General features: G+C 42.8%; 2 protein-coding genes across 2 annotated transcripts; one reads left to right on the top strand and one right to left on the bottom strand.

The window, feature by feature from the left end:
* Positions 1-1,721: 1,721 nt before the first annotated feature.
* Positions 1,722-12,965, bottom strand: map3k12 (mitogen-activated protein kinase kinase kinase 12). Its single transcript, XM_079673999.1, has 14 exons — positions 11,561-12,965; positions 9,398-9,917; positions 7,997-8,180; positions 7,703-7,894; positions 7,100-7,258; positions 6,194-6,352; positions 5,879-5,987; positions 5,586-5,695; positions 5,247-5,363; positions 5,016-5,150; positions 4,221-4,908; positions 4,063-4,130; positions 3,518-3,797; positions 1,722-2,541 (listed from the first exon to the last, which is right to left on the bottom strand). The coding sequence occupies exons 2-14, from the start codon at positions 9,858-9,860 to the stop codon at positions 2,386-2,388; spliced, it is 2,820 nt and encodes a 939-aa protein (XP_079530125.1). The 5' UTR covers positions 9,861-9,917; positions 11,561-12,965; the 3' UTR covers positions 1,722-2,385.
* Positions 12,966-13,129: 164 nt separating this feature from the next.
* aaas (achalasia, adrenocortical insufficiency, alacrimia) lies at positions 13,130-22,799 on the top strand. Its single transcript, XM_079674018.1, has 17 exons — positions 13,130-13,282; positions 13,495-13,627; positions 14,272-14,399; positions 14,785-14,840; positions 14,941-15,032; positions 15,123-15,169; positions 15,501-15,599; positions 18,029-18,172; positions 18,833-18,953; positions 19,283-19,407; positions 19,653-19,713; positions 20,055-20,145; positions 20,263-20,359; positions 20,545-20,612; positions 20,722-20,803; positions 20,917-21,001; positions 22,564-22,799. The coding sequence occupies exons 2-17, from the start codon at positions 13,514-13,516 to the stop codon at positions 22,714-22,716; spliced, it is 1,563 nt and encodes a 520-aa protein (XP_079530144.1). The 5' UTR covers positions 13,130-13,282; positions 13,495-13,513; the 3' UTR covers positions 22,717-22,799.
* Positions 22,800-23,821: the final 1,022 nt, after the last annotated feature.

Genomic DNA, 23,821 nt, shown 5'->3' on the forward strand with positions numbered 1-23,821 from the left:
GGACATGCTCAAAATCATTGAAAATGTTGTTTATTTCTCATTCAGCTGTCTCATGTGATGCAACAGCACAAACTACTGTAGATAAACATCACACAACTTTTTTTTTTTAACCAATACATCATTTATTGTTGCTCATATGTTTGCCTTTGATATAATTCCTATGTTACAGGTACAATGTGCAATGCTGTATAAAAACAAAACATTTCTATTTAAACCCAAAGGATACTTACTTACGACTAGTAACCAACACAGAAGTGCTCTATTCCTTATCTGGCTACCTGCGCGTCTTAAAGGGTAACAGGAACATCATGAACTACAGGAGTCCTTTTGGTTCTTTACTTAAAGGGGAACTCCACAGATTTTACACACTTAAAGTTGTTTAATTCCTTTTCTCTTTTATACAACTCTGAAGACTACCATTTCGAAAATGAAAAGTATTCTGGAGGTGTGGAGTTAGTAATGGGTGACTTTATTAGAGCTCTTTAGCCAGCGCTTCATCTCTATGGGAGGGCGACCTTAGCTGCTACTTGCAAAACACAAATCAAAACTCTGGCCCAATGGGACTCACAAAACACTTTTTGACCTGAAGGGTTCCTTACATCCCGCTGTGGCCGTGTGACCGTGACTGGTTTGATCCTGATTCTGTTGCTATAGGCTTGTCTCCTGGATAAGATAGCAAAACAGTAACCTAACGTTTTCCATTCATCAAATGGTTGCCTTAACCCCAGGATTAAAACTACACAACCTTTAGATCTCAAGCCTAATTGTAAGGTCAAACATGGATGACATTTTTTTTTTTGTGATCATCGATACAAAGATATACTTTTTGCTCCTTTCATAGCGCCACGGCTAAACTTTCCAGCAGGTCTTTAAATGACTGAACACTTCCTGCACACAATTGAACAACACTAAGTTGTATTGGAAAATATGCACTACTAAATAGTGCGGTAATATATATATCAGCTTCATGTCTAACAAGATACTTCTTTTAAGAGGGGCATCTGTAGTCAGATAAATGTATCTTGAAACAAAATAGGCCCAAATGGGATTTAAAGTGACTCAATTTCCATGTGCATAGGTGGGAGACCAAATATAACAATTATAGAAACGCATGAACCAAAAATAGCCTGTTCTCAGATTGTATGTGTGCATTATACATTAACGTGAACTCAGAGCTCGGACAGAGAAGGTTTCTACCAATTCTTTAAGGAGTCCCCGAACAACTGCTCTTGGCCGAGATGCATTGTGGGTAATGTAGACGCCAGAAGTAATAATATGTGGAATAAAGCAGACAATATCTCTGGTGCTGCCGTACTGATTTTGACCTCTTGATCGCTTTTTTTCTTGAACTGTTCTTCGTTAGGCTGACAATGTTACAGGAGTGCAATGCTAAATCGTAGGGGTCTCCTTTACTGAAGCACCAGCACCAGTGTTTGTTGCTTAGATAGTACCTTGGTTACCAATGCTAGTGTATTTCATTACATGAACACACCCTAAGAGACACAATCAAATAGCCAACAATTTGAGAAACCGGTGAAGCAACACCGGTAATGGCAAAAGTGCATTTTTTTGTGACACAAATGTTCTCCATCCCATCACTAAGATAAGCTTAATAAAAAACCTCCACCATGTCTTTTATATATTTATAACTCAGTAGTACGAGGGTTAAAAAAAATAATATATTACCTACTGAGAATCCTAATTATGCATCATGATCGACATCGTGGTGAGATTTTCATTCCTTTTTTTTTTTCTTGAGTGCTGACATTTATTAACAAAACAAAAAAACCTCAAGTAATACTTAGGATTAAAAAAGTGTAAACTTTCACAAAATATAAAACGGACACATTCAAACCATAAATTATAAACACGTAGTCATGCATTTGTTCACAGGGCTGCATACCATTTAGTCTTACATTTCTATCTTACAAATAAAATAAAGTTAGATATTTCTCATGTGGTATGTAATGGATATTTACATTATTATTCATTAGTTTTTGATGCATTAGTGTGTGGAGTATCATGGAGGATGCTCCCAGAGTGAGGATTAGAGTGTTTAAAGGACAACGAGTGTGGTTTCTTGTGCGTGCGTGTGCGTCAGTGGTTGGGTTTCTGCTGAACCGGAGCAGTGGCTAAGGTTACTTCTGTAACTATTTTGCCTAAAACAAAAACCCTACTGAACTTCAATGACATTTATCGGATGTCACAAGCTGCCAAAATATCGGATGTCAGGTTATGACAAATGTCCTATGCCATCCAACAAACTTATGAGACACCATAAGTCGACTTGTCATAGTCTGAGTGGTGAAGTAGGTGTGATTCCTCATGACAACAGTAATGTACTGCATCACTAGGAGCTGGAGGTCTTTGCTAGCATCCAGCTATCTATGGAGGAGCTGTGTGTGGTGCCTGTGGAGAACCCTGGTAGGGCAGAGGGGGCTGCACCCACGCTCCAGCGCCGGGGGGGCGGCTGGGCTCTCCGCTGCCCGGCTGGTCCAGCTCTGCGCTGTCGCAGTCAGAGTCATCACACAGGGCCCGGCTCTGGAGAGAGAGAGAGGGCATGGCATGCAGGAGATGTGTAAAGCAGAATTCAAACCATCTACTTGTGTCACATCTCCAACAATGCTACATTTAAAGTACAGGTCCTGAATTTAGCAGAATTGTTCCTTTCGAGCTGGTTGAGGTTTATCTACTTTACATACAGTCAGGTAGTTTTGTCCTGTGGTTCCCAACATAGGGGTCGCAAGATAAATCTGGGGGTTGTCAAGTAATGAATGTTTTTTAAAACAAAAAGAGGAGACAGATACCCATAACCTCCTCAGCCCCTGACACCTTCTTACAGCCTGTTAGTTTAACCGGTCCACTACAACAACCCTTTAACCTTACATTTCTTTCTGCTTTAGATTTTAGCTTCCTTCTAACAGATACCCCCGACAGGTAGTTTTGTCCTGTGGTTCCTAACATAGGGGTCGCAAGATAAATCTGGGGGTTGTCAAATAATGAATGAGTGTTATGGACTTTTATCAAGTTTTTCCTTGTTATAATTCTGTAAAAAATAATTCTGAAAATAATCATCACAAGTACCGCTTTAAATGTAGTGTTTACAAAGAGAAATGTGAATATTTGATTTGAAAAAGTTATTTAGCATGAATCAAGCCTTTAAAAATATGACTTATCGATTAAAGAAATGTTATTTGATTAACACCAAAACAACCTATTTGTCGACTGACCTACAAAGGAGGGCCAGCCTTAATAATGTATATCTTTATGTCTCAAACTGTACTTTAAATGTAACCATCTGAGAACTCATAGACATCTCAAATCGGAGAAAGGGTCCAAACCAGAAACCATAACTTTTTTGTAAGGTGTCAAAAGCCAAAGTACACATTTGCCCCATGGTTAAAATTAAGTATACTTTTTTTGCATTTTCTACCACTGGCTTTTGGAGTATGTTCTTTTACACAAGTCTCAGAGGATGACACAGAAACATGCAACTCCCACGGTCGAGCTTCTTCACCTCATTAGGATTCCCCCCGGCGTCCAGCGGAGCTTTGGCCGGTCCCAGGGCTCCGTCTCTCTCCGACAGGCCGTCAGCGTTGTCCGCCGGGATCTCTGAGCCCTGAGAGAGGAGGTCGTCGCTGCGATCGTCCAACCTGTCGTCTGTGTTGGTGCTAACCACGTCGGGGGTGCCGCTGTGCGAGTGGTCCGTAGTGTGGCCCTCCTCGCCATCCGACACCGACAGGTTCTCTGAGCTGAAGGTGGACACCGACTGGCCCTTGGTGATGCTAGTCGGACGTCTGGAGATATTCAAAACAAAGGAAAACACACGGAGGTTAAACACATGGCGAGCAAGCTACTAATAGTCAGGTTTGGGAATTGACTTTGTGGTGTTTATTGGTTATTATCAGAAATATATCAAAGATTTAAGAATCACAGATTTGATGATGTGTTATGATGCGAATAAGAAAAAATTCTTGTCCTTGGAATAAATCTTAAACTCCGCCAGAGAGGAATGATTGCTCAAGGACATTTTTCAGTGACGAAGGACAGCAAGTTACTCACCGTCTCCGTGGTAACTCAACTTCACTGTCAACTTCCCCCTCCTCCTCCTCGGACGACACTCCACGCCTCTGTCAGAAACATGAAATAGGAACAATTGAAAATGACCAAAGTATAACCAGAGGACCAATCAGGAAGTGACCAGCTGGGCGGCTCGGTACCTGTTTGCGTGAGATAGCTGCTCTGTACAGAATGGCTGAGGGGGTGAGGTGCTGACTCCCAATCCCCCCTGATGCTCCACGGGGTAGCCTCACAGCCCCAGCCCCCTCCTCTTTATCCTCCCCATCATGACGTGGAGATCCCAGAGACCCCCTCGCTGCTCCCGCCCCCCTCCCACACGGAGAGTCTGGGCTGCTGGAGAAGGGGAACGACGCTGCGTCCTCGCTCGGCGTGTCGCTGCGTGGAGGCGTTTCTGTGAGATCATCCAGACCGGCGGCCCCTGCCACGGATCCCCCTAACCCCGCAGAGGCGCTGACGCTCCCCCCTCTCTCCAGCCCCCCCACAGAGGGCTCCCCTTTCCCCTGCCCCTCCGCCTGGAGTGTGGTGCAGATGAGGTCGGGGCTGGAGGAGGAGAGCTGCCTCTGCTGCGCTGCAGACGGCTCCAGCAGCTGCTTGGAGCTGTTGGTGCTGCCACTGTTAGCCTGGGCAGTCGCGTCCCTATTAGACTGATTTGCCTTCAGTCCAGCCAGGTCCCCGCTGCTGCCCTTCCCCGGCTTGCGATGGCGGGTCTTTACCCTCCGAGAGCGGCTGGGAGAAGTGGAGCTTCTGTTGGTGCACGCCGGGATGGTGACTTGCATCACAGAGGAGTCCATTTTGGGAAGGATTACCTCAGACTTGAGAATGTCTGGCCTGAAAGAGTAAGAGGGATTAGTCAACAGCTACATTCCACAAGCGTGATGAATATTCATGTCAGCATCAATGTTTTACTAAATAAGCACTGGAATAAGATCTCACACCTCTTTCCCGAGGGCAGTTTCTGCGGGACGTTTCGTTTCTTGATGAGTTTGTCCATGGTGTTGGAGGAGCTGCTCTGCCTGGAGCTGTGATGCTTGAACAAACCTGGGTACTTTTTATCCAAAGACTGCTCTCTCCTGGAAATGAATTCCAAAAGACAACAAACTCTTAACACACTGTGGCTTATTCATTCGTAAAGAATGTATACTCTGTGTTCATGGGTTTATTTGTACTTCTGCAACTCCTTCTCTTTCAGCTCCAGCTGCAGCATGACGGCGCTCAGCTCCATGTAAAGGTTGTTAGCCCTCTCCAGTTTTCTCTCATAGTGCTCACGAATGTCCAAAGCATGCCTGAGAAGACAAGAGGCTGCTGCTGTCATTGTGCATCCGCATGAGAGACTCCAAATGCTCCACAATAGACATGCACTCAAGGCCATTATCTCATCCACGTGGGCAGACAAAAGGAGTGACACAGAGAAATGGGACACAGTGAAAGTGGCCTTACTGCATGCATGTTAGCTAGTCAAATGTACCATCATACAACTACAAGATTTGAGAGTAAAGAAAGCAGACCTGAGCTCCTCTCTGCGTCGGTTGATCAGTTCCTCATCGAGTCGGTGGATACAAGTACCCTCAGATTTAATCTTCTCGAAGTGCTGTTTCACCTCCTCCCGCCATTCAGCCTGATGAGAGCACAGATCTGTTAACCTTGTCTCGGTTCACCATAACGGACTTTAAAACCTCTTCTCTACTGCACGTTGTACAAGTCTTATTCATGCTTAAGCCTGTCTGGGTCCATGTGTACATCTGTATATTCAAGTTACAGATGTGTTTTTTGTGTTGAGGCTTGAAAGAAGCAACCATACCTGAGACTTGAAGTACGTCTCTTGTGGAGTGGACAGCACATCCGCTGACGCTATATCAAGATGAAGAAGGATCTGACGGAAAGAGGGCCTGTTCCTGGGCTTACAGTTCCTGCAAATCCCAGACAGGACAGAAGACAGCTGTGTATATCTACAATGCACTGCAACATCAATAAAGTCCTTAAACCACAGACTAACACAACTACTCTCAAACGTTGCTTTTACTTCTCTAATATCCTCGATTTCTGCTCTCTTGTCCTCTCTTCTCTGCTCATTCTTTTTTTCCATCCTTGTCCTCCATTCCAAGGCGTTACTCACCAGCACTGTCTGAGGAGGATCTTGAAGCCGTCGGGGCAGCTCTCAGGTATGGGCAGCTGCAGGCTGTTGTTCCCCACTCCCCAGATGATGGCAGATGAGTCCACGTCTCTGTAAGGAACCTCTCCAGTCAGCATCTCCCACAGCACCACTCCAAAGGACCTTAAAGAGGACATATTATGCTTATATTCAGGTTCATTTGAGGCAGGGGGGGGAGTTTGCTGATGTTTTAGCCATTTACCCGCACAAAAGCTTATACAACACACTACAGGAAAGGGACAACCCTAAAAAGCACAATGTGATCCCTGTAAAGGTAGTTAAAGTTCATTCCGAAAGTCTCATTAAGGTCAATATCTTTTTAACAGAAGAGATCGGAGAAAGAACTTTTATCACGACTATTTTATATAAAATGCATCGTAAAAAACAAAAAAATGCATTTATAATCTACTTGTAGAACTGTCTTCTCATAGCAATCAAATATGAATAATGCTTTTAACACTAATCACAACACACCTACAGCATTTTTTAATACCATATAAGATCAAGTATCAGTATTCTTCATAATTGCTGCTTAATCACAAAAATAAATGTGCATGTTATAATAGATCATGTTTTTTCTAATGCATTATGTGATCATACGTTACTCTAAGTGTTCATTTGGTGCCTTAAGTGAGAGATGAAAATTCCTGTGGTATGTTTATAATGTATAGACATAGGTGTCATGACAGTAATCACAAATACATACAACAACAACACTAAGAAAACAGAAGGCCCCATATCGACACAGGAGCTGCTCTCGTACTGTGGTGCAGCATATTATAGATAATTGCTAAATTGCTGCATCAAGTCAAGAGAAAAGTGCTGATGTTTTTGCAAGAGAGAAACAAAGTCCCTGGTAATCAAACTCACCAGATGTCCACCTTCTCCGACACCGGCTCATTCCGAATGACTTCAGGCGCCATCCAAGCTACGGTGCCGGCGAACGACATCTTGGTGCTTTTGTCCCTGAGCTCCCTCGAGGTGCCGAAGTCAGAGATCTTCACCAGGTCATCGTGTGTGATCAGCATGCTGCAAACGTGGGAATACATGTCCTTTTACATGGCAATAACTAGAAATCAGTTGTATTAGTCTATTTAACAAGGACATTGCACATTAATAAACATTGCTGTAAATGCTTCAGAGTTAATATAAGATGTACTTTATGAAGAGGCTATTTTTCCAACAACAAAAAACATGCGTTCAGCACTACAGACAGACCGAGGACAGCATAGTGCAATTTACTTGTTTTACAGAGCCATATTTCACCAGCCGCTGATGGTGGCTTTCTCAAATAGTTGCTGAGATGTAGTTTGATTTAAGTTTATCTTTAAACAGAGAATGCAAATTGCCTCAAATATGTTATGCAATCCCGTCTTGCTGCGCCTCTTGTAAATCTATATGCAGTTGTTTTTCATGTTGACAAACTGTCACTATATGAACCTTGAGGTCTTGTGTTGGCTGATTGAGACTTACTTGGGGGACTTGAGGTCTCGATGGATGATTTTGTGGAGGTGCAGGTAGTTCATGCCACCTGCTATGCCCATGGACCAGTCAACCATGAGGGAGGGGGCGATGTTCCGGCCCGCCCTCAGCACCTCGTACAGCTGGCCTTGGGCACAGTACTCCATCAAGATACAGTAACAAGGAGCCTGGGTGCACACGCCCCTGTAGGAAGACATGGCAGTTAGATAACATGGCCCAGGTGAACAGAGAAAGATATGAATGCAGCTTAAAGATACTGTTGGATATCATGTGCTTCTTCCTCACTTGAAAGTGATGATGTTGGGGTGCTTGAGTTTGCGGAGGTGTTTGATCTCGGTCTCTTTGATGTCTCGCACTTTCTTTACAGCCACGTCATCTCCGTGGAACTTGCCGAGGAAGACGGCCCCCTGTGCCCCGCTGCCCACCCACTGCAGGTCAGAGATCTCCTCAAAGGGAACTTCCCAGGACTCTAAACTCAGACCAATAAGTCCACAAAAAAATGCAATAAATACATGGAGAAGGCATGTAGTGTTACACAGTATTATCACGGGCATTGTAAGAGATAATTCTTTAGCAGCATCCTTTGAGTAATTACCTATTTCATATCCGTCAGACATTACAAAAGCCTCTAAATGTCAATATGCACTCCTGGCAGAGAGGGGGCTCGCTGAGCAAATGTTAGCTCCATGCTACACATAAGAATGGGCTGGCCGGACACAATGACAGCATATGAAGTGCCTGCCATGTTCAAACAAATGCTACACTGATAAGTTCTTCAGTAGAATATTACATGTCTGTCCAGAGATGAGGGAACATTTGAGGGAGAAACAATCCACTCATAGTCTAATCTTTCAGTCATCTGTCACACTGACGTGAGTTAATCGACTGTGAGTACAGTCGCTGAAGAGAGATGGGCAGAATAAAGACGACAGGCGGATCAATTCTTCATGAGGTCCACTGAAGTGTCGAGATCTGGAGAGCAGCTACGGCGGGGGCAGATGCACAGGATGCACAGGATGCCCCCCCCCCCACCCCATCCGGCCAGCTGTGAAAACTCAATGTAGCTGCTACTGTGAATGACCCCCACTCCTCTAGTGAAATAAAGTGTATTCACTCAAGTACTGTGCTAAAGTACACATTTTATGTTCTCTTACTTCAGTATTTGTTTTTTTGGCTACCTTACACTTTTATTCCACTACATTTTGGATCTAAATATTGTAGTTTTTACGCCACTTCATTGTTATTACAGCTGTAATTGATGGTTACTTTAAGATTAGATTTATATTTAAAAAAACCTATATGATGAGCTTAGACAATATTGTTTAAGATTAAATAAATGCCTCCTAAACTCTTGAGCTTGTGTCCACAGGTTGTTCCACCACACACAATCCAGTGTTAGGCCATCCGATATTTAACAAAACAGAAAGGGAAAGATCAGAAAAGGTTCCCATGAATTCTCTCACAACCCCTTCACCTTATCTTGCCCAACCCCTTAGGTTGGAACACACTAGATAAAACTGCAAGTTGATAAAGATCAATGATGTGCTCCTGTACCAGCTAATCATGTATGGATGCATCAACAACAATCTATTAAATATCAATGTAATTTATGTTAAATCTAAATAGTCGTTGTTCCATGGCATACGGGTCAGAGAGCTCAGAAGTGTATCACTTGCTGTCACATACCTTCATGACTGTGTTTGTGTTCAGTGGAGTAGGCCTTTCCAATCATGGTCCAGACCGGCTTAAGGCATCCAAACAGCCCCTCCAAAAAACCTCCGCTTCCTGATTGCAGCCGAATGTTATCCGACTGGCTCCGAACAGCCCCAGCCTCTGGACTGTGGCCCGCCTCCGCCCCCCCGCCACACTGGCAAGCCTCATGTTCATGTAGTTTTAGCACACTGTTGTCAAAGTAGGCTGAGGGTCCATCACTGGGGGTGGGGCTGCTGCCGCCCGGAGCCCCCGGTCCACCGGTGTCGATGGACAGCAGGTTGCGGATGACACACTGTGTGGGCGTCAGGTCCGTTTCAGGGGTGCAGGCAGGGGTGTCTCCATCGATTCTTCGATAGGAGGGCTCTGAGATGGGGGTGCTGAAGCCTGACAGGGAGGGGGAAGGGGCGCGGGGCTCATGGATACAGGTCCCACTCATTAGGGGTATCCCCAACACGGCAGGTTAGGGTGGAGGATGGAAAGATGAGATGTTTGCCTGGAGGAGAAGATTTATGATAACATTAGGATGATTTATAGTATATAGTTTAAGTTTTCCATGTAACTTTATACTTCCACTCCATCTGGCAAAAATGTTACTTTATACTCCACCCCTTGGATTTTACATTATGGGTAACTTGAAGATTCAGATCAACAATACAAGATGTAGTCAACAAATAGGCATTATTAGAAGTTAAGCTAACACTTTTTAAAACCTCTGTGACATTGACAAGCTACCTTGAATCATATGTAGTAAAAAAAAAAAAAATGAAGTATATTATTCTGAAATAGGCCTAAGTATGATTACTTTTGCTATTAGTATTTAAGGGCATTTGACTTGTATTTAACTTAAGTAAGAGATCTTCATCCCCAATTAATAATTGTCAGTATAATCATATGTTATATTAAAGTTTGTGAATGCTGACTGCTTATTAGATTTAAACTGTCGATTAGTCAGCTCCACAATGCAGCTGGAGCTGGCCAGTGCTGCGGCTCCCTTCACTTCTACTGTCTCCTTTGATCTTTTAAGAAATGACTGGCGTTCGCACTCATTTTACTTTTATTCAAACCATGCACAGCAATCAATGAGTGGAGTCGTGCAGTGAGTTGGGCATCTAGCCAGTCCACCAGTTTAACCACATCCAGATTCTTTCTGAATCCTGCAGTAAAACCTCTTTCTCTGTGAATTGAAAAGCCATCATGCCCAGTGGAGCCATCAGCCAGAGTGGAGTAGGAGGTTTATGAATGAATCTACGAGAGGAGGTTGTGCAGCACACAGTCCATCACCTGTGATTTAACATCAGTATCTGACAACATCTGAGCAAAGCTATACTCTCAGCTCCATATTTCGTGCATCATGTAAAGAGCATTGTGTGCATCTGAAGAATATGACGAATTGCATAACCACCTCAGTGTGGATGTGTACGTACGTCCCGTGCGTGAGTGCCTGCAAGTGTGTGAGAAAGCGACAAGGAGAGAGAGAGAGCACATGTACCCAATTCACATTTCTCACACCAGCTCCATTTCTTGTACTGCACCACTGCATGAGAAGAGCCATGACGACCGAGCGAAATGAAAGTGTGGATAAAATGGGCAATAAACAACCAGCAGGCCTGTGCAAAGGAGCAGTGCTCTCTCTCACATAAACACACAAACACACACACACACACACACACACACACACACACACACACACACACACAAACACACACACACACACACACACACACACACACACACACACACACACACAAACACACAAACACACACACAAACACACAAACACAAACGCAGGAAGATCAATCTTTAAATAACCGAGGATGTGATGATGACACTCAGCAGCATCATAACCGACGTGCATGAGCCCGATGCCTACTATAGTCCATGCCAAGTGAAACTGCCGCAGCGTCTCAACGTTTACTCAACGTTGGCACACAAACATTTTTCAATGTGGGCTTTCTTGCTGCACAAATATGATTTTCTAGCAACCATAGACGATGATTTCTTTCTTGGCAGCATCGGTTCAGTGGTGCAGTGTGAGCGGCGTGAACGCCACCGCACCGAGCATCATAACTTAACGTCCTGTGATCCATGATTTCTTATCGCACCACCATTTAACCGTATAGTATGACATTCCCATACCTTTCTGCCTGCTCGATGTCGCGTTGTCAAGTGAAGGGGTGGGCTCGGCTTTATATTTGTCGGTGTTAATGAGTAGATTGTTGTTTTTCCCTCGGTGCGCGCTGGCTGTTGTATCTCCAGTCCCTGTATCCACGCGTTTCACACAACCGGGATGGATCCCACCGGGCAAATTGTGTTATCAATAACCGAGGACCCATGCAACGTGAGGCGCGCTGGGTTTTTTGGGGGAGGGAGCTGTCTCTTTTCCAGTGCTGAATTGACGTCACGGAAATGCAAGTTGCGCCGCGAGGGGGCGCTCCCACCACCCTCTGCAAACACACGTGCGCGCACAAACACAGACACAGAAACACACATGCACGCGGCTTCAGTTTTCCATCATAACATCCATTATTTTAATTTGAGCGTTAACCAGCATGATGCTATTTGTTTACATTTAATAACACTAGCTTTATTTAAATTGGCTATCTATATTGTTCTGTAATTGTGACACATACATGAATTATTGAACATTGTTTTGTATCTTATTATGTGCCTGTTTTAGTATTATGTTGTTTCCACCTGATTTGTTCATTCTTTTGTTTTGCAACGAAACCAGGGGAACACAATTGTTTCCCTCTATGTACTGTATTGCACTATGTATAGATGGATGATAATACAGTCACTTATCTCATCTGATCTCTTATCTTACAATGTGTCAGCCAGCATCCACCCTGCTGTTGCTGCTGATGTGTCCTTGAGCAAGACACACTGGATCCCTGCCAGCTCGCTCCAGGGAGGCTGGGGTGCAACTGTCTATTTGCTTTGCCCTTCCCTGGTGAAGAGGAGGGAAATACCCATTAAAACCCCTGTAACGCTAAAACATCCCCTGCTCAAATTATAATATTACAGTTTTTAAATGAACACATTTGTATAAATATAATCTCTCACTGTGAAAATAAATCCTACTTGCTAAGTCATCTGTACGTAATAAGCCATACTGTACAGTCCATGAATGTGCTTTCAGTGTTTTTTGCACCAGTTGTATAGTTTACACAACAGACATTTTCCATTTAATTTAATTGTAGGTCATTTGTGCTTTTTACATTAGTTTATGTAATATTCACATACGTTTATGCCTATTTTTTCAAAATACTTGTGTACATGGTAGACTTGTCTGTTCCTTACCTTTATGTAGGTTTGTTTCCCTTGTTCCCAGTAGTTTTGTGTATTTTATGTACAAGAAAGGACTCTTAAAGCATTGCCATAAATGTCTAATATACGTAAACATAGTTGGTCAAGATGATTTTGATAATGACAGCATTATTATTGTGTTTATTTAATCACACATCATGCCTAATTTAGTTTAGTTAATGTGGACAAGTTAATAAACGGTTTGCATGGAGCCAAAATACATTACCGGAAAGATTTATGTTGATTAAAACAATTTTTCAGTTAAGTAAAAAGACTGTTTGTGTCATCTCAACTCTTTAAAAAAACCTTTGGTGTGTGTTTTGGGAAAGTGCAGATGTCATGTCGCTCTGTGTCCTGAAGAGGGCAGCATAGCGTCGCTCTGTAGCCGAACTCCGCGCTGTTTGTCCCTCTCGCTTGCTGTAGTCCACACGGCGCGATTAACTGAAAAAGCAACCTAAAAAAGTGTCACAACAACTCAGCATGCAATTTTATCTTGTTGTTTGGAAACACAAAGGACTATAATTGACCACACTACGCAGGACACAATACAAGGTAACTTCTAGCACATATAAGACGAAGAGCTACGGTTTATGTTGTCATAACTAGGCCGATATCAAACTAGTTAGGTTAGCTTGAGCCAGCTAGCTAACTTTAACTGTTAGTGTAAGGTAGCTCGCTATTTGTTTGCCACAGTCTGTTGTTAAGAATGGAACATATCATCCACTTTTCTGTGTTTACCTGACTGACCCATGGTGTGTTTCCAGTGGTTTCCCCGTGTTGAAGATGTGCTCTCTGGCGCTGTTCCCCGCTCCTCTGCCCGCCGGACAGAGCACTTTGTGCGAGTCCAACAACGAGCTGCTGTCCGGAGGAGGCTCCATGGAACACCGACTCAAACAGGTCGGATTCAGAGCCTGTGTATGAATATGAATTAATAACGTTAAAAGACACCATGTCTTCTTATTCAAAGCTGTTGGTGTCACTTCAGAGACCTTTTAGATATACCATAACCTGAGACATTCACTCAATGTACTGTAGGAAGGTTAGTTCACAGCTGAGCCCTTGCTCCTAACCACAGGCGTTCACTCAGGGACCATCATTACATGTTCGTATAACACCAATATTATTTTCAATACTTACATATACTGTACTTGAAAAAAAACATGAATTAAACTTATGGGAAACCTTTTGAGTAATGGTATGTCAGGAATTGAAGATAGACTATGTTTTGTCAATAGCTTTCATGTCATGTGATCCAGAAACTCATATTAGTGAATTATTCATATGTTGGTGATAATACAACATACATTATTATTATTATTATATTATTGAGTCTTTTCAAAATATTCTATGTCATGTGACATAGTGACGTCCAATTTATACCATATATTTTAAGGATAAATAATCTTTTTCTCACAGCATTGGGCACATTTAGAGTAGTTACACATTGAAGAGTTATGCATGTGATGATATTCTCTCACCTGTCACTGCTTGTGTTTTCCTACTTGCCTGGTAAAAGCTCCATGGTTGTGTGTCTTGTTCAGGAGTCGAGTCCTCTGAGTTTGTATTTCCCCCGAGAGTCTCTGAAGCTCCACTGTCGCACAGAAAGCAGCAGCAAGGCAGCCTTCCTGGACCACTCCGAAACACTGTGGATGAGGAGCGCAGCAGCATGGTACACACACACACACACACACACACACACACACACACACACACACACACACACACACACACACACACACACACACACACACACACACACACACACACACACACACACACACACACACACACACACACACACACACACACACACACACACGATGAAGCCCACAATTATATGCGTGCAAAGAAAGTACACCCAACGTATTAAACAACATCAAGTCAAATTGGATCAAACTCCTTTTTTCACTCTTTAACAACATACACAAATATCTGAGCCAGTATTCCAACACTGTTTTGCATAAAATCATATAACACTGTATGCTGTAATATCAACACTTTGCCTCATCTTTTACAGACTAAGGTTATTTATGCTTCTTATTTGTCCATTTCAGGCGGGATGGTGGTTTGACTGGGCTACTGGACGAAATTACCAACTCAAATACAGAAGGTACGCAAACATATTCAGATTATTTGAACACTTAATGAAGAGATCCGTCATACCCGCTGATGTTTATACATGCCCTCTCATGCATCTTGTGTCCTTGCAGTGCCTAAATGGATGTCAGTGAGTTCTGGCTTCACGCTGGCGTTGATCCGGTGGTTCTCCTCCTTCCACGGCTCCCTGTTTCCTCATCTCACAGTGAGTTACTTATATATGTTCTTCACACTTGATTAAAAGATAGTTGTTGTGATGCATTTACTGAACATCTTTTTACCTGTCGCTGTGTAGATGAGCAGTGAGGACATGCTGGCTGAGTTTTCACAAGTGCTCAACTGGTAAGTGTTACATTGTTTTATCTGTAGTTTATTTTAGCTCTCAAAGGGCAAATGAAGGATTCTATTTATTATGAGCAAGTGGTGAGCAGACATACTGGCGACACAGTTTAAATTTAACTGGAACAATTATTTGATTCATATTTGTGAATCATCAGAACATTTATCCTCCACAATTGTGACAATTATAATTTGAAGTAATTTCTTGAAGGTTTCAGGTTTTTAAATGTAAAAATCATTTGTGTTTGCTTGACTTTCATGAACGGCAACTGAATGTCTTTTGAGTATTTTAACTGTTGCTTGACTGAAACAAGTTGCCTTCTTGCTTCACCAGGTCGGACTGTGTGGTGCGAGCCTTCGCCTGGCACCCCCACGCAGATAAGTTTGCTCTAGCTCTGCTGGACGACTCCATTAAGATCTACAACCCCAAAAGGTAGTGTCTTCCGCTAATGGAAATAAGTCTACGCGGCATATCTGTGAATTCAAATATATTCAGTTGAGACTTATTTGCTGATCAAAGCTCTCCAAAGAGAATCATGAAACAAGCAGGTTGAATAGTCCAAAACTAGTAGAGAATTAGTAAACTGTATAAACACTCGGGGCAAGAGGCAGCGCCCTTAAGAATTTACTAGCCAAGCAGATACATAATAATTAAGGTAATGTCCATGTCTAGAAATGAGAAGAAAAGGTTGAACACATTCACCTCACCAGTGTTCGAATTACCCTTTTGCTTTCAGGGGAGCCCTATTTTTCAGAGCACATCCTGCTACTAAATACATCACACACACGCTCTGTTGACTGGCACAGCAGCGCGGATTCCATCAATTGCTATAAAATCACTTTGCTAACTACTACAGACAGTGTTACTACAGACAGTGTTACTACAGACAGTGTTACTACAGACAGTGTTACTACAGACAGTGTCACTACAGACAGTGTTAGTACAGACGGTGTTACTACAGACAGTGTTACTACAGACAGTGTCACTACAGACAGTGTTAGTACAGACGGTGTTACTACAGACAGTGTTACTACAGACAGTGTCACTACAGACAGTGTTACTACAGACAGTGTTACTACAGACAGTGTCACTACAGACAGTGTTAACTACAGACAGTGTTACTACAGACAGTGTTACTACAGACAGTGTCAGTACAGACGGTGTCACTACAGACAGTGTCAGTACAGACAGTGTCAGTACAGACGGTGTTACTACAGACAGTGTCACTACAGACAGTGTTACTACAGACAGTGTTACTACAGACGGTGTTACTACAGACAGTGTTAACTACAGACAGTGTTACTACAGACAGTGTTACTACAGACAGTGTTAACTACAGACAGTGTTACTACAGACAGTGTTACTACAGACAGTGTCAGTACAGACGGTGTCACTACAGACAGTGTCAGTACAGACAGTGTCACTACAGACAGTGTTAGTACAGACGGTGTTACTACAGACAGTGTTACTACAGACAGTGTCACTACAGACAGTGTTACTACAGACAGTGTTACTACAGACAGTGTCACTACAGACAGTGTTAACTACAGACAGTGTTACTACAGACAGTGTTACTACAGACAGTGTCAGTACAGACGGTGTCACTACAGACAGTGTCAGTACAGACAGTGTCAGTACAGACGGTGTTACTACAGACAGTGTCACTACAGACAGTGTTACTACAGACAGTGTTACTACAGACGGTGTTACTACAGACAGTGTTAACTACAGACAGTGTTACTACAGACAGTGTTACTACAGACAGTGTCAGTACAGACGGTGTCACTACAGACAGTGTCAGTACAGACAGTGTCAGTACAGACGGTGTTACTACAGACAGTGTCACTACAGACAGTGTTACTACAGACAGTGTTACTACAGACGGTGTTACTACAGACAGTGTTACTACAGACAGTGTCACTACAGACAGTGTCAGTACAGACGGTGTTACTACAGACAGTGTTACTACAGACAGTGTCACTACAGACAGTGTTACTACAGACAGTGTTACTACAGACGGTGTTACTACAGACAGTGTCACTACAGACAGTGTTACTACAGACAGTGTTACTACAGACGGTGTTACTACAGACAGTGTTACTACAGACAGTGTTACTACAGACAGTGTCACTACAGACAGTGTTACTACAGACAGTGTTACTACAGACAGTGTTACTACAGACAGTGTTACTACAGACGGTGTCACTACAGACAGTGTCACTACAGACAGTGTTACTACAGACGGTGTCACTACGCCGGCGGCTGTGGCCGTTGTTGAATCCTCTTCAGGCTCCGCATCGGCAGGCCTCTCCCTCGGTGTGGAGCTGTCAAGCTCGACCCTAACGCCGCTTACAGCCGGCCAACTCAAAGTTGTTTCGTTCACGTTGTCATTTTTAGACTCCTTCGCTTCTTTGCTTGTGAATCCAAAAGCTGTGACGCTTGGCTGTTTTCGTTTTGCCATATTTTTTATTACACAGCCAGAGTTAAAAAAATATCAATATGAACATTTCAAATACCGCGCCGGCATCGCCACAGTAACCATAGCAACGTAAGTAGCGTAAAGGATGCAGCGCCGCCACGTACAGATGGCAACACCCCGACATATTCACAAATATAAAACAAATATTCAGAAACTGTAATGAACAATGACTATCATTTATTTCAAGAACTGTTATTTACATAAACTCAACATTTTTAATCTGTGTGACACAAATATGCACGATTGTTTTGGGCTCCCTCCCTCTTCGGGGGACATCTACAAACACAGAATCTGATTGTATGTCGGCCTCCTTGAACAGCATCGTTCTCTGTCTTTCTGTGACACTATTCCCCTTACTGTCTCTTGTCCTCGTGTCTCTCAGTGCCACCACGCCCACGCTGAAGCACCGTCTGCAGAAGAGCGTCGCAGCGGTTCAGTGGAAGCCTCTGTGTGCGTCGGCGCTCGCTGTGGCCTGTCAGAACTGTTTACTGGTGTGGCACGTCGACCCCTGCTCCCTGTCCACCAGGTGTGTGAAGTCAAGATGTGTTTATAGGTCGCTTTTGACCGGTTCGAGGAGACTTGGATTATACTGCACAAGTTTTGTGAGAGTTTTTAAACACATTTTTTTAATTAAGGGCAGCACAATTAAAGAATTGTTATCGAAATTGCTATTTGGACTAGTTGGTAAAGGCAAGTGTGTGAAAATATCATCCAGAATGAAATATTGTGGGTTAACAACGTTGTTCACCAGACTTAATTAAAAGTCCTTGTTTGGTAGAAATCCTCTCAAAACGTTGCACCATGACTTTATCATTATATATTTTTGATGTGAAATATGTTTAATAAATGATCATTCTCTCTGATATCGCAAATCATGTTGCAATTACAATGCCAACATATATAATGCCAACTAGTCATTTACTCCAAATTATGCTGCCCTTTTTTTTTAATATAGTTTTTCATCGTTAACAATTCTATTCATCAAGAGTTACTCCTGTTCTTACTGATTCAGGTTAACATGGAGTGACAATTGATTTGAAATAGATTTTATGGCTGAAGTATTTCTTTAATAATTATTAGTTTTTATTGTCTATCCTGGTTATTGAACACCAGTACCTATACAAAAAGAAGAATTAAGACTTTCTTCAATTTCACAGTGTTTCCCTGTGCTCCTCTTCCTCTCCAGGCCTTCCTCCGGATGCGCTCAGGTTCTGTCTCAGCCCGGTCACTCTCCCGTCACGTCCATCTCCTGGTCGCCCAGCGGCTCTCTGCTGGTGTCCGCCTCCCCCATGGACACCGCCATGATGGTACGAGGCAATCCAGTTATTCTTAAATCGAATTCATCTCGCATTCATTGGTTCACAAAGTGTGTGTGTGTGTGTGTGTGTGTGTGTGTGTGTGTGTGTGTGTGTGTGTGTGTGTGTGTGTGTGTGTGTGTGTGTGTGTGTGTGTGTGTGTGTGTGTGTGTGTGTGTGTGTGTGTGTGTGTGTGTGTGTGTGTGTGTGTGTGTGTGTGTGTGTGTGTGTGTGTGTGTGTGTGTGTGTGTGTGTGTGTGTGTGTGTGTGTGTGTGTGTGTGTGTGTGTGTGTGTGTGTGTGTGTGTGTGTGTGTGTGTGTGTGTGTGTGTGTATCTTCAGGTTTGGGACGTGGCTGCAGAGAGCTGTGTGCCTCTTCAGCGTGTCGGAGGGGGCGGGGTCACCTTCCTGTCCTGGTCCCCTGACGGCAGCCATGTTCTGGCCTCCACGCCCTCAGCCCTGTTCAGGTCAGAGACTTCAGAGAACCTTTTCTAATCTTACCCTCATTTTAGAGCTACAATAGATACAGTATGTCAAGCTGCCAATGAATATGCGAAATGCCTTGTGTGTTATAATAAAGAATGGCTCTCATGAATATTTGTAAGGTTGTGAGGGATTAGTGGAATAGTCTGAGTGTAGCAGGTGTTATAAGATAATAAGTGGGCAGTCATTTGAGTTTTTAAACTTGGATAATTATCGTGTCTTTCTTCAGGGTTTGGGAAACCAGGATGTGGACCTGTGAGCGATGGCCATGTGTGGAAGGACGCTGCCAGGTAAAACCAGTCTCTGTTTTAAAGTTATTTAAAGTTAGTAGATGTGCAGAATAATGGGCCACTGCTCGCTCTAGAAGGAGAATGAAGAACAACCTTAAAAACAGGGTGTTGTAAACAAGAAGGTTGTGTAACGTTATGTTTGTTTTGGAAGCAATGTTACTTCTTTAATAATCATTGTTAACAAAAATATAATTTAATCTTTCAGAGAAAAGTTAAGATATTGTTTGTTTATGCTTGTGTTAAATATCAGAACCAACAGTTCAGTTTAAAAAATCGAAATGCTACCAGTGTATCTCTATTAATACAAAAAACATATATATATTTTTGTTTGTTTTGGTTAGTCTGGCTGCTGGAGTCCAGACGGGAGTCGCCTTCTCTTCACCGTACAGGGGGAGGCGGTCATCTACGCTCTGACCTTCACTGACTCTCCAGGTCATCTCTATGCTTAACACAAAATATGCAGATGTTTTTTTTTTTAAGTTGAAGAGTACCAGAAAGAGTTTTGATAAGTTGACTAAAGTTGACCAGTATGATGTCGTTGTTATTCAGCTGGCGTTCCTTCATGCACATCCAAAGGTCCGCAGGCAGCATCGGTGGTGGCCGACCTATCAGAGACGACCTTTAACACGCCAGATGGAGACATCATGTAAGAGCTTTTCATTCAAAACTGATGAGCAGGGCTTCTAAAATCAAAGAGAGAAAACAGAAATACCTTTTTGAAGCACAGATTATGATTTTCAGAAATCAGCAGCATTATTCAGAGCATCTTGACTTCCTCTCTGCATGTTACACAACAATCACTCGCTCACCTCTGTCTGATCTGTCTGCCAGTGTTGGAGGAGAGATCCAGTCTTTAGCGTGGGACTCAACAGGAGAGAGGCTGGCGGTGCTTCTCAAGGGTCTGTCTCACTTTCCTTCTGTTTAATCACGATGAACTCTATCAGTATAATATTAGTGTTGTATTTTACATTTGAATAACTCATCTCCATATTTTATCTTTTCTCTCAGGAGATCCACAAGCAGCAGACCGGCCTGCAGTCATAGCCGTGTTCAAGACGAGAACCAACCCCGTCTTTGAGCTTCTGCCTTGGTTTGTACTCTTATGTGTGGTTGCATTTCGTATATTTGTGGAGCGCTAATGTTGTACATATGTAGTATTACTGCATGAGCTGTACTGGATTTGTAAACGTTTCTCTGTTCTAGTGGTTTTGTTCAAGGGGAGGCCGGCGCTGAGGCCAGACTCATTCAGTTCAGTCCCAACTTCCAGCACGGAGCTCTGCTCACTGTGGTAGGTCTCGTTTTCATACACTCGATAACGTTTAATAATGTGGTGATTTTGGTACTATATAGGGTTTTCAATTGCAGTGATGCAAATTAGTCGCTTTTTGGCGCCTCCCGCTTTTTTAACGCTGCTTTGGGTGACTTGTGTAATTCGTGGAGAACCGAAGAGTTTTCGTTTTTGGGGGGGGGAGGGGTCCGTCAGTCCGTCCGTCCGTCCGTTAGTCCGTCCGACTGACGGACAACTTCTCACTTCAAAAAAGAAGAAGAAATCTAGATCGCAAAATAATTAAACAAGCGAGTGCCTGTTTTTCCTGGCCAAGGACAGGTTCCTTGAACACAACACGAGCGTAACGTGTCTTCACGTGGTTATGTCTCGTCTGAAAGGAGTGTAGACTAGACTTGAGAGCTTACGGAGAACACCGGAACGCTGCTCCAGCTCTTCAAATATTGCAGTACCCATAAGGAGCCGTACACATGCCGCAGTGTTTGCTTGGCTGTGTCTTTAGTTGTAAGCACAGTGGCGATCTGTTGCTATTAGCATCTGGTTAGCTAGCTATGCTAACGAATTTAAAAAGCTTTTCTACAACCAGGTGGAAGAGAGCTCTCTCCTGAGAGGCTCAAATAACCTCAGCTCAGTGAGGTTAAGGCCCACCTTGATATGATCATTATAATTATTAATGAGACATTAGACTAAATGAAAAACAGGTATAAAATACTATATGACAGTAACAAAAAAGTTGTTAAAAATTACAAGAATAGAGTTTAAAAGGGGAGTGATTTGTAAAATATCCCAAAAGAAAATTCTGCTTACAGTTCTGTTTCAAATGGGTGTTGAAAGATGTACCCAAAGATCTCCTCATGTTCCTCTCAAAGTGCACCAGATGGATGCTTTTAACATGTTTTAACTTCAATATTTAAAAAAAAATCTTCCCGGGGGAGCATGCCCCCGGACCCTCCAAGAGGAGGTTAGGTCCCCCCCACTTAAATCATGTTAACATGGATACTAAATACATTTGCACACATCTTGTGTCCATATCTTTCTGTTTTGGTGGTCATGCCACACCGTGCACTTGCATGCATGCATACGCGAGTCATGGTAAGATATCTGGATTAAGAGGTTGCTTTTTCTTTGCACAGCATGAAAGAAAGGCCAAATGAATGGGCTGTGATTTTGTTTTTTTTAAGCAGAAGCTGAGTTCAATCATTTGTACGGCCCTCGGAGGATTTTGTAAAAATTGAAAGGAAAAAGGTTCCCCACCCCTGCTGTAAATAATAATAAAAACCCTTGATTTATAACATCTCTGTCTCCTATTGATCTTAGTATATTATAAAGAATAGCCAGTTCATTGAAGCATTATAGCACAGGCCTTTGTCAGATGGTATATTACGCTGTTTTTTTCCTGCTTCGAATAGTTCTCTCTTTTTTCACCATACCTGTGTTTGCATCACTGCAATTGGTATTAAATTGCATCTTATGTGGTATTGAAAAGTCTCACATTTGATGAGCCTTGCAGAAACATACATGAATGGTATTGGCTTCTCCAAAGTAACCTTTCTGTCTGTCCTCAGTGTTGGTCCACTGGAAGAATCTCCCACGTGCCTTTCTACTTCCTGAGCACTGGGGTCGCACACTTTGGGCTGGGTGGCAGCCCGTCCCTGCCCCGGCCTCAAGAGAGACCTGCAGACTTCAACCAGTCGCTCTTCACAGAACTCGCCTCTTAACTGTCCCTCACCCACCGTCACACACTCACTCAAGTCATTTTTGTTATCATGGATTGTTAATAAATATGTACATTTCTGCTGAACTGACTTGTTTTGCTTCCTTATTTCTCAAAACATTTGAACCAAACATTCAGTTGAAAAAATAATAAAGCCTAACATATCCGCAGTGTCCAATTTAAATTGATTGTAGTCTTTAATGGGGTCTGTAGTGAGTTCAAACAAGAAATGTGACCTAACAAAGTATTCTCAAAGCAGACGGAAATAAACTCATCTGGTCACCTCTCCCTCATTGCAATGCAGATAAGATATGTAGGAGCAGCTTGAAGGAAAGATAAGATATGTTGTGGGTGGTGGCAAAAAGGCTCCAAAAAATCTTAAAGAGCCTGTGACACGAACCCAACAACTGTTGTGCAATGAAATAGTGGGCTAATAGTAATCTCGAACCGTCAGTTTAAAAAAGAAAAAGCGATACCGTTCCGATAAATATCAATAATTTCGAACATCGCGGGAAAATTCCTTCGACTCATTTTGAGGTTTTGGGGGAAGCCGGAAGTGACGTCAATGCGGGAACGCTTCACTGTGCGGCGAGAGAGCCAAACACGGACAAAGTGTGTTGTCATGCGTAGAAATGGTGAATTACTGAGTTTAGGCACGTTAATAACGTTTTAATGAAGTTGACTACAGTATATTCATATTTGTCAGTGCTTTCATGTCAATTCGGCGAACACAAACATAATTGATCGTGGTGAAGATGATGATTAAATTAGGATTAAAAATCGGTAGTGAGAGCTGCTGAATTTCCTCCCATCGGATGTGATATAAAAACAAATCGATTATTTTTGTAAACTCAAGTGGATGAAACTACATTTATTAGTGCTTTCATGTCAATTCGGTGAACATATGATACATTAAATGATCGTGAGGCTGATGATTTAAAAATCTTTTGTTTGAGCCGGTCTGCATTTCCTGATGAGAAAACAAACCTTAGCTTTTTGTAGTTGCAGTAAGTGGTGTAGTGGGCGTTGGACGCGGGGGTACGCCGTACCCCCACTTATTTGAAGCATGATTTCTTTTTCTAATAGTCTAATACATCTAAAATCATTGC

This window comes from Notothenia rossii (genome assembly GCF_949606895.1).
Source record: "Notothenia rossii genome assembly, chromosome: 4".
In the NCBI taxonomy this organism is placed as follows: domain Eukaryota; kingdom Metazoa; phylum Chordata; class Actinopteri; order Perciformes; family Nototheniidae; genus Notothenia; species Notothenia rossii.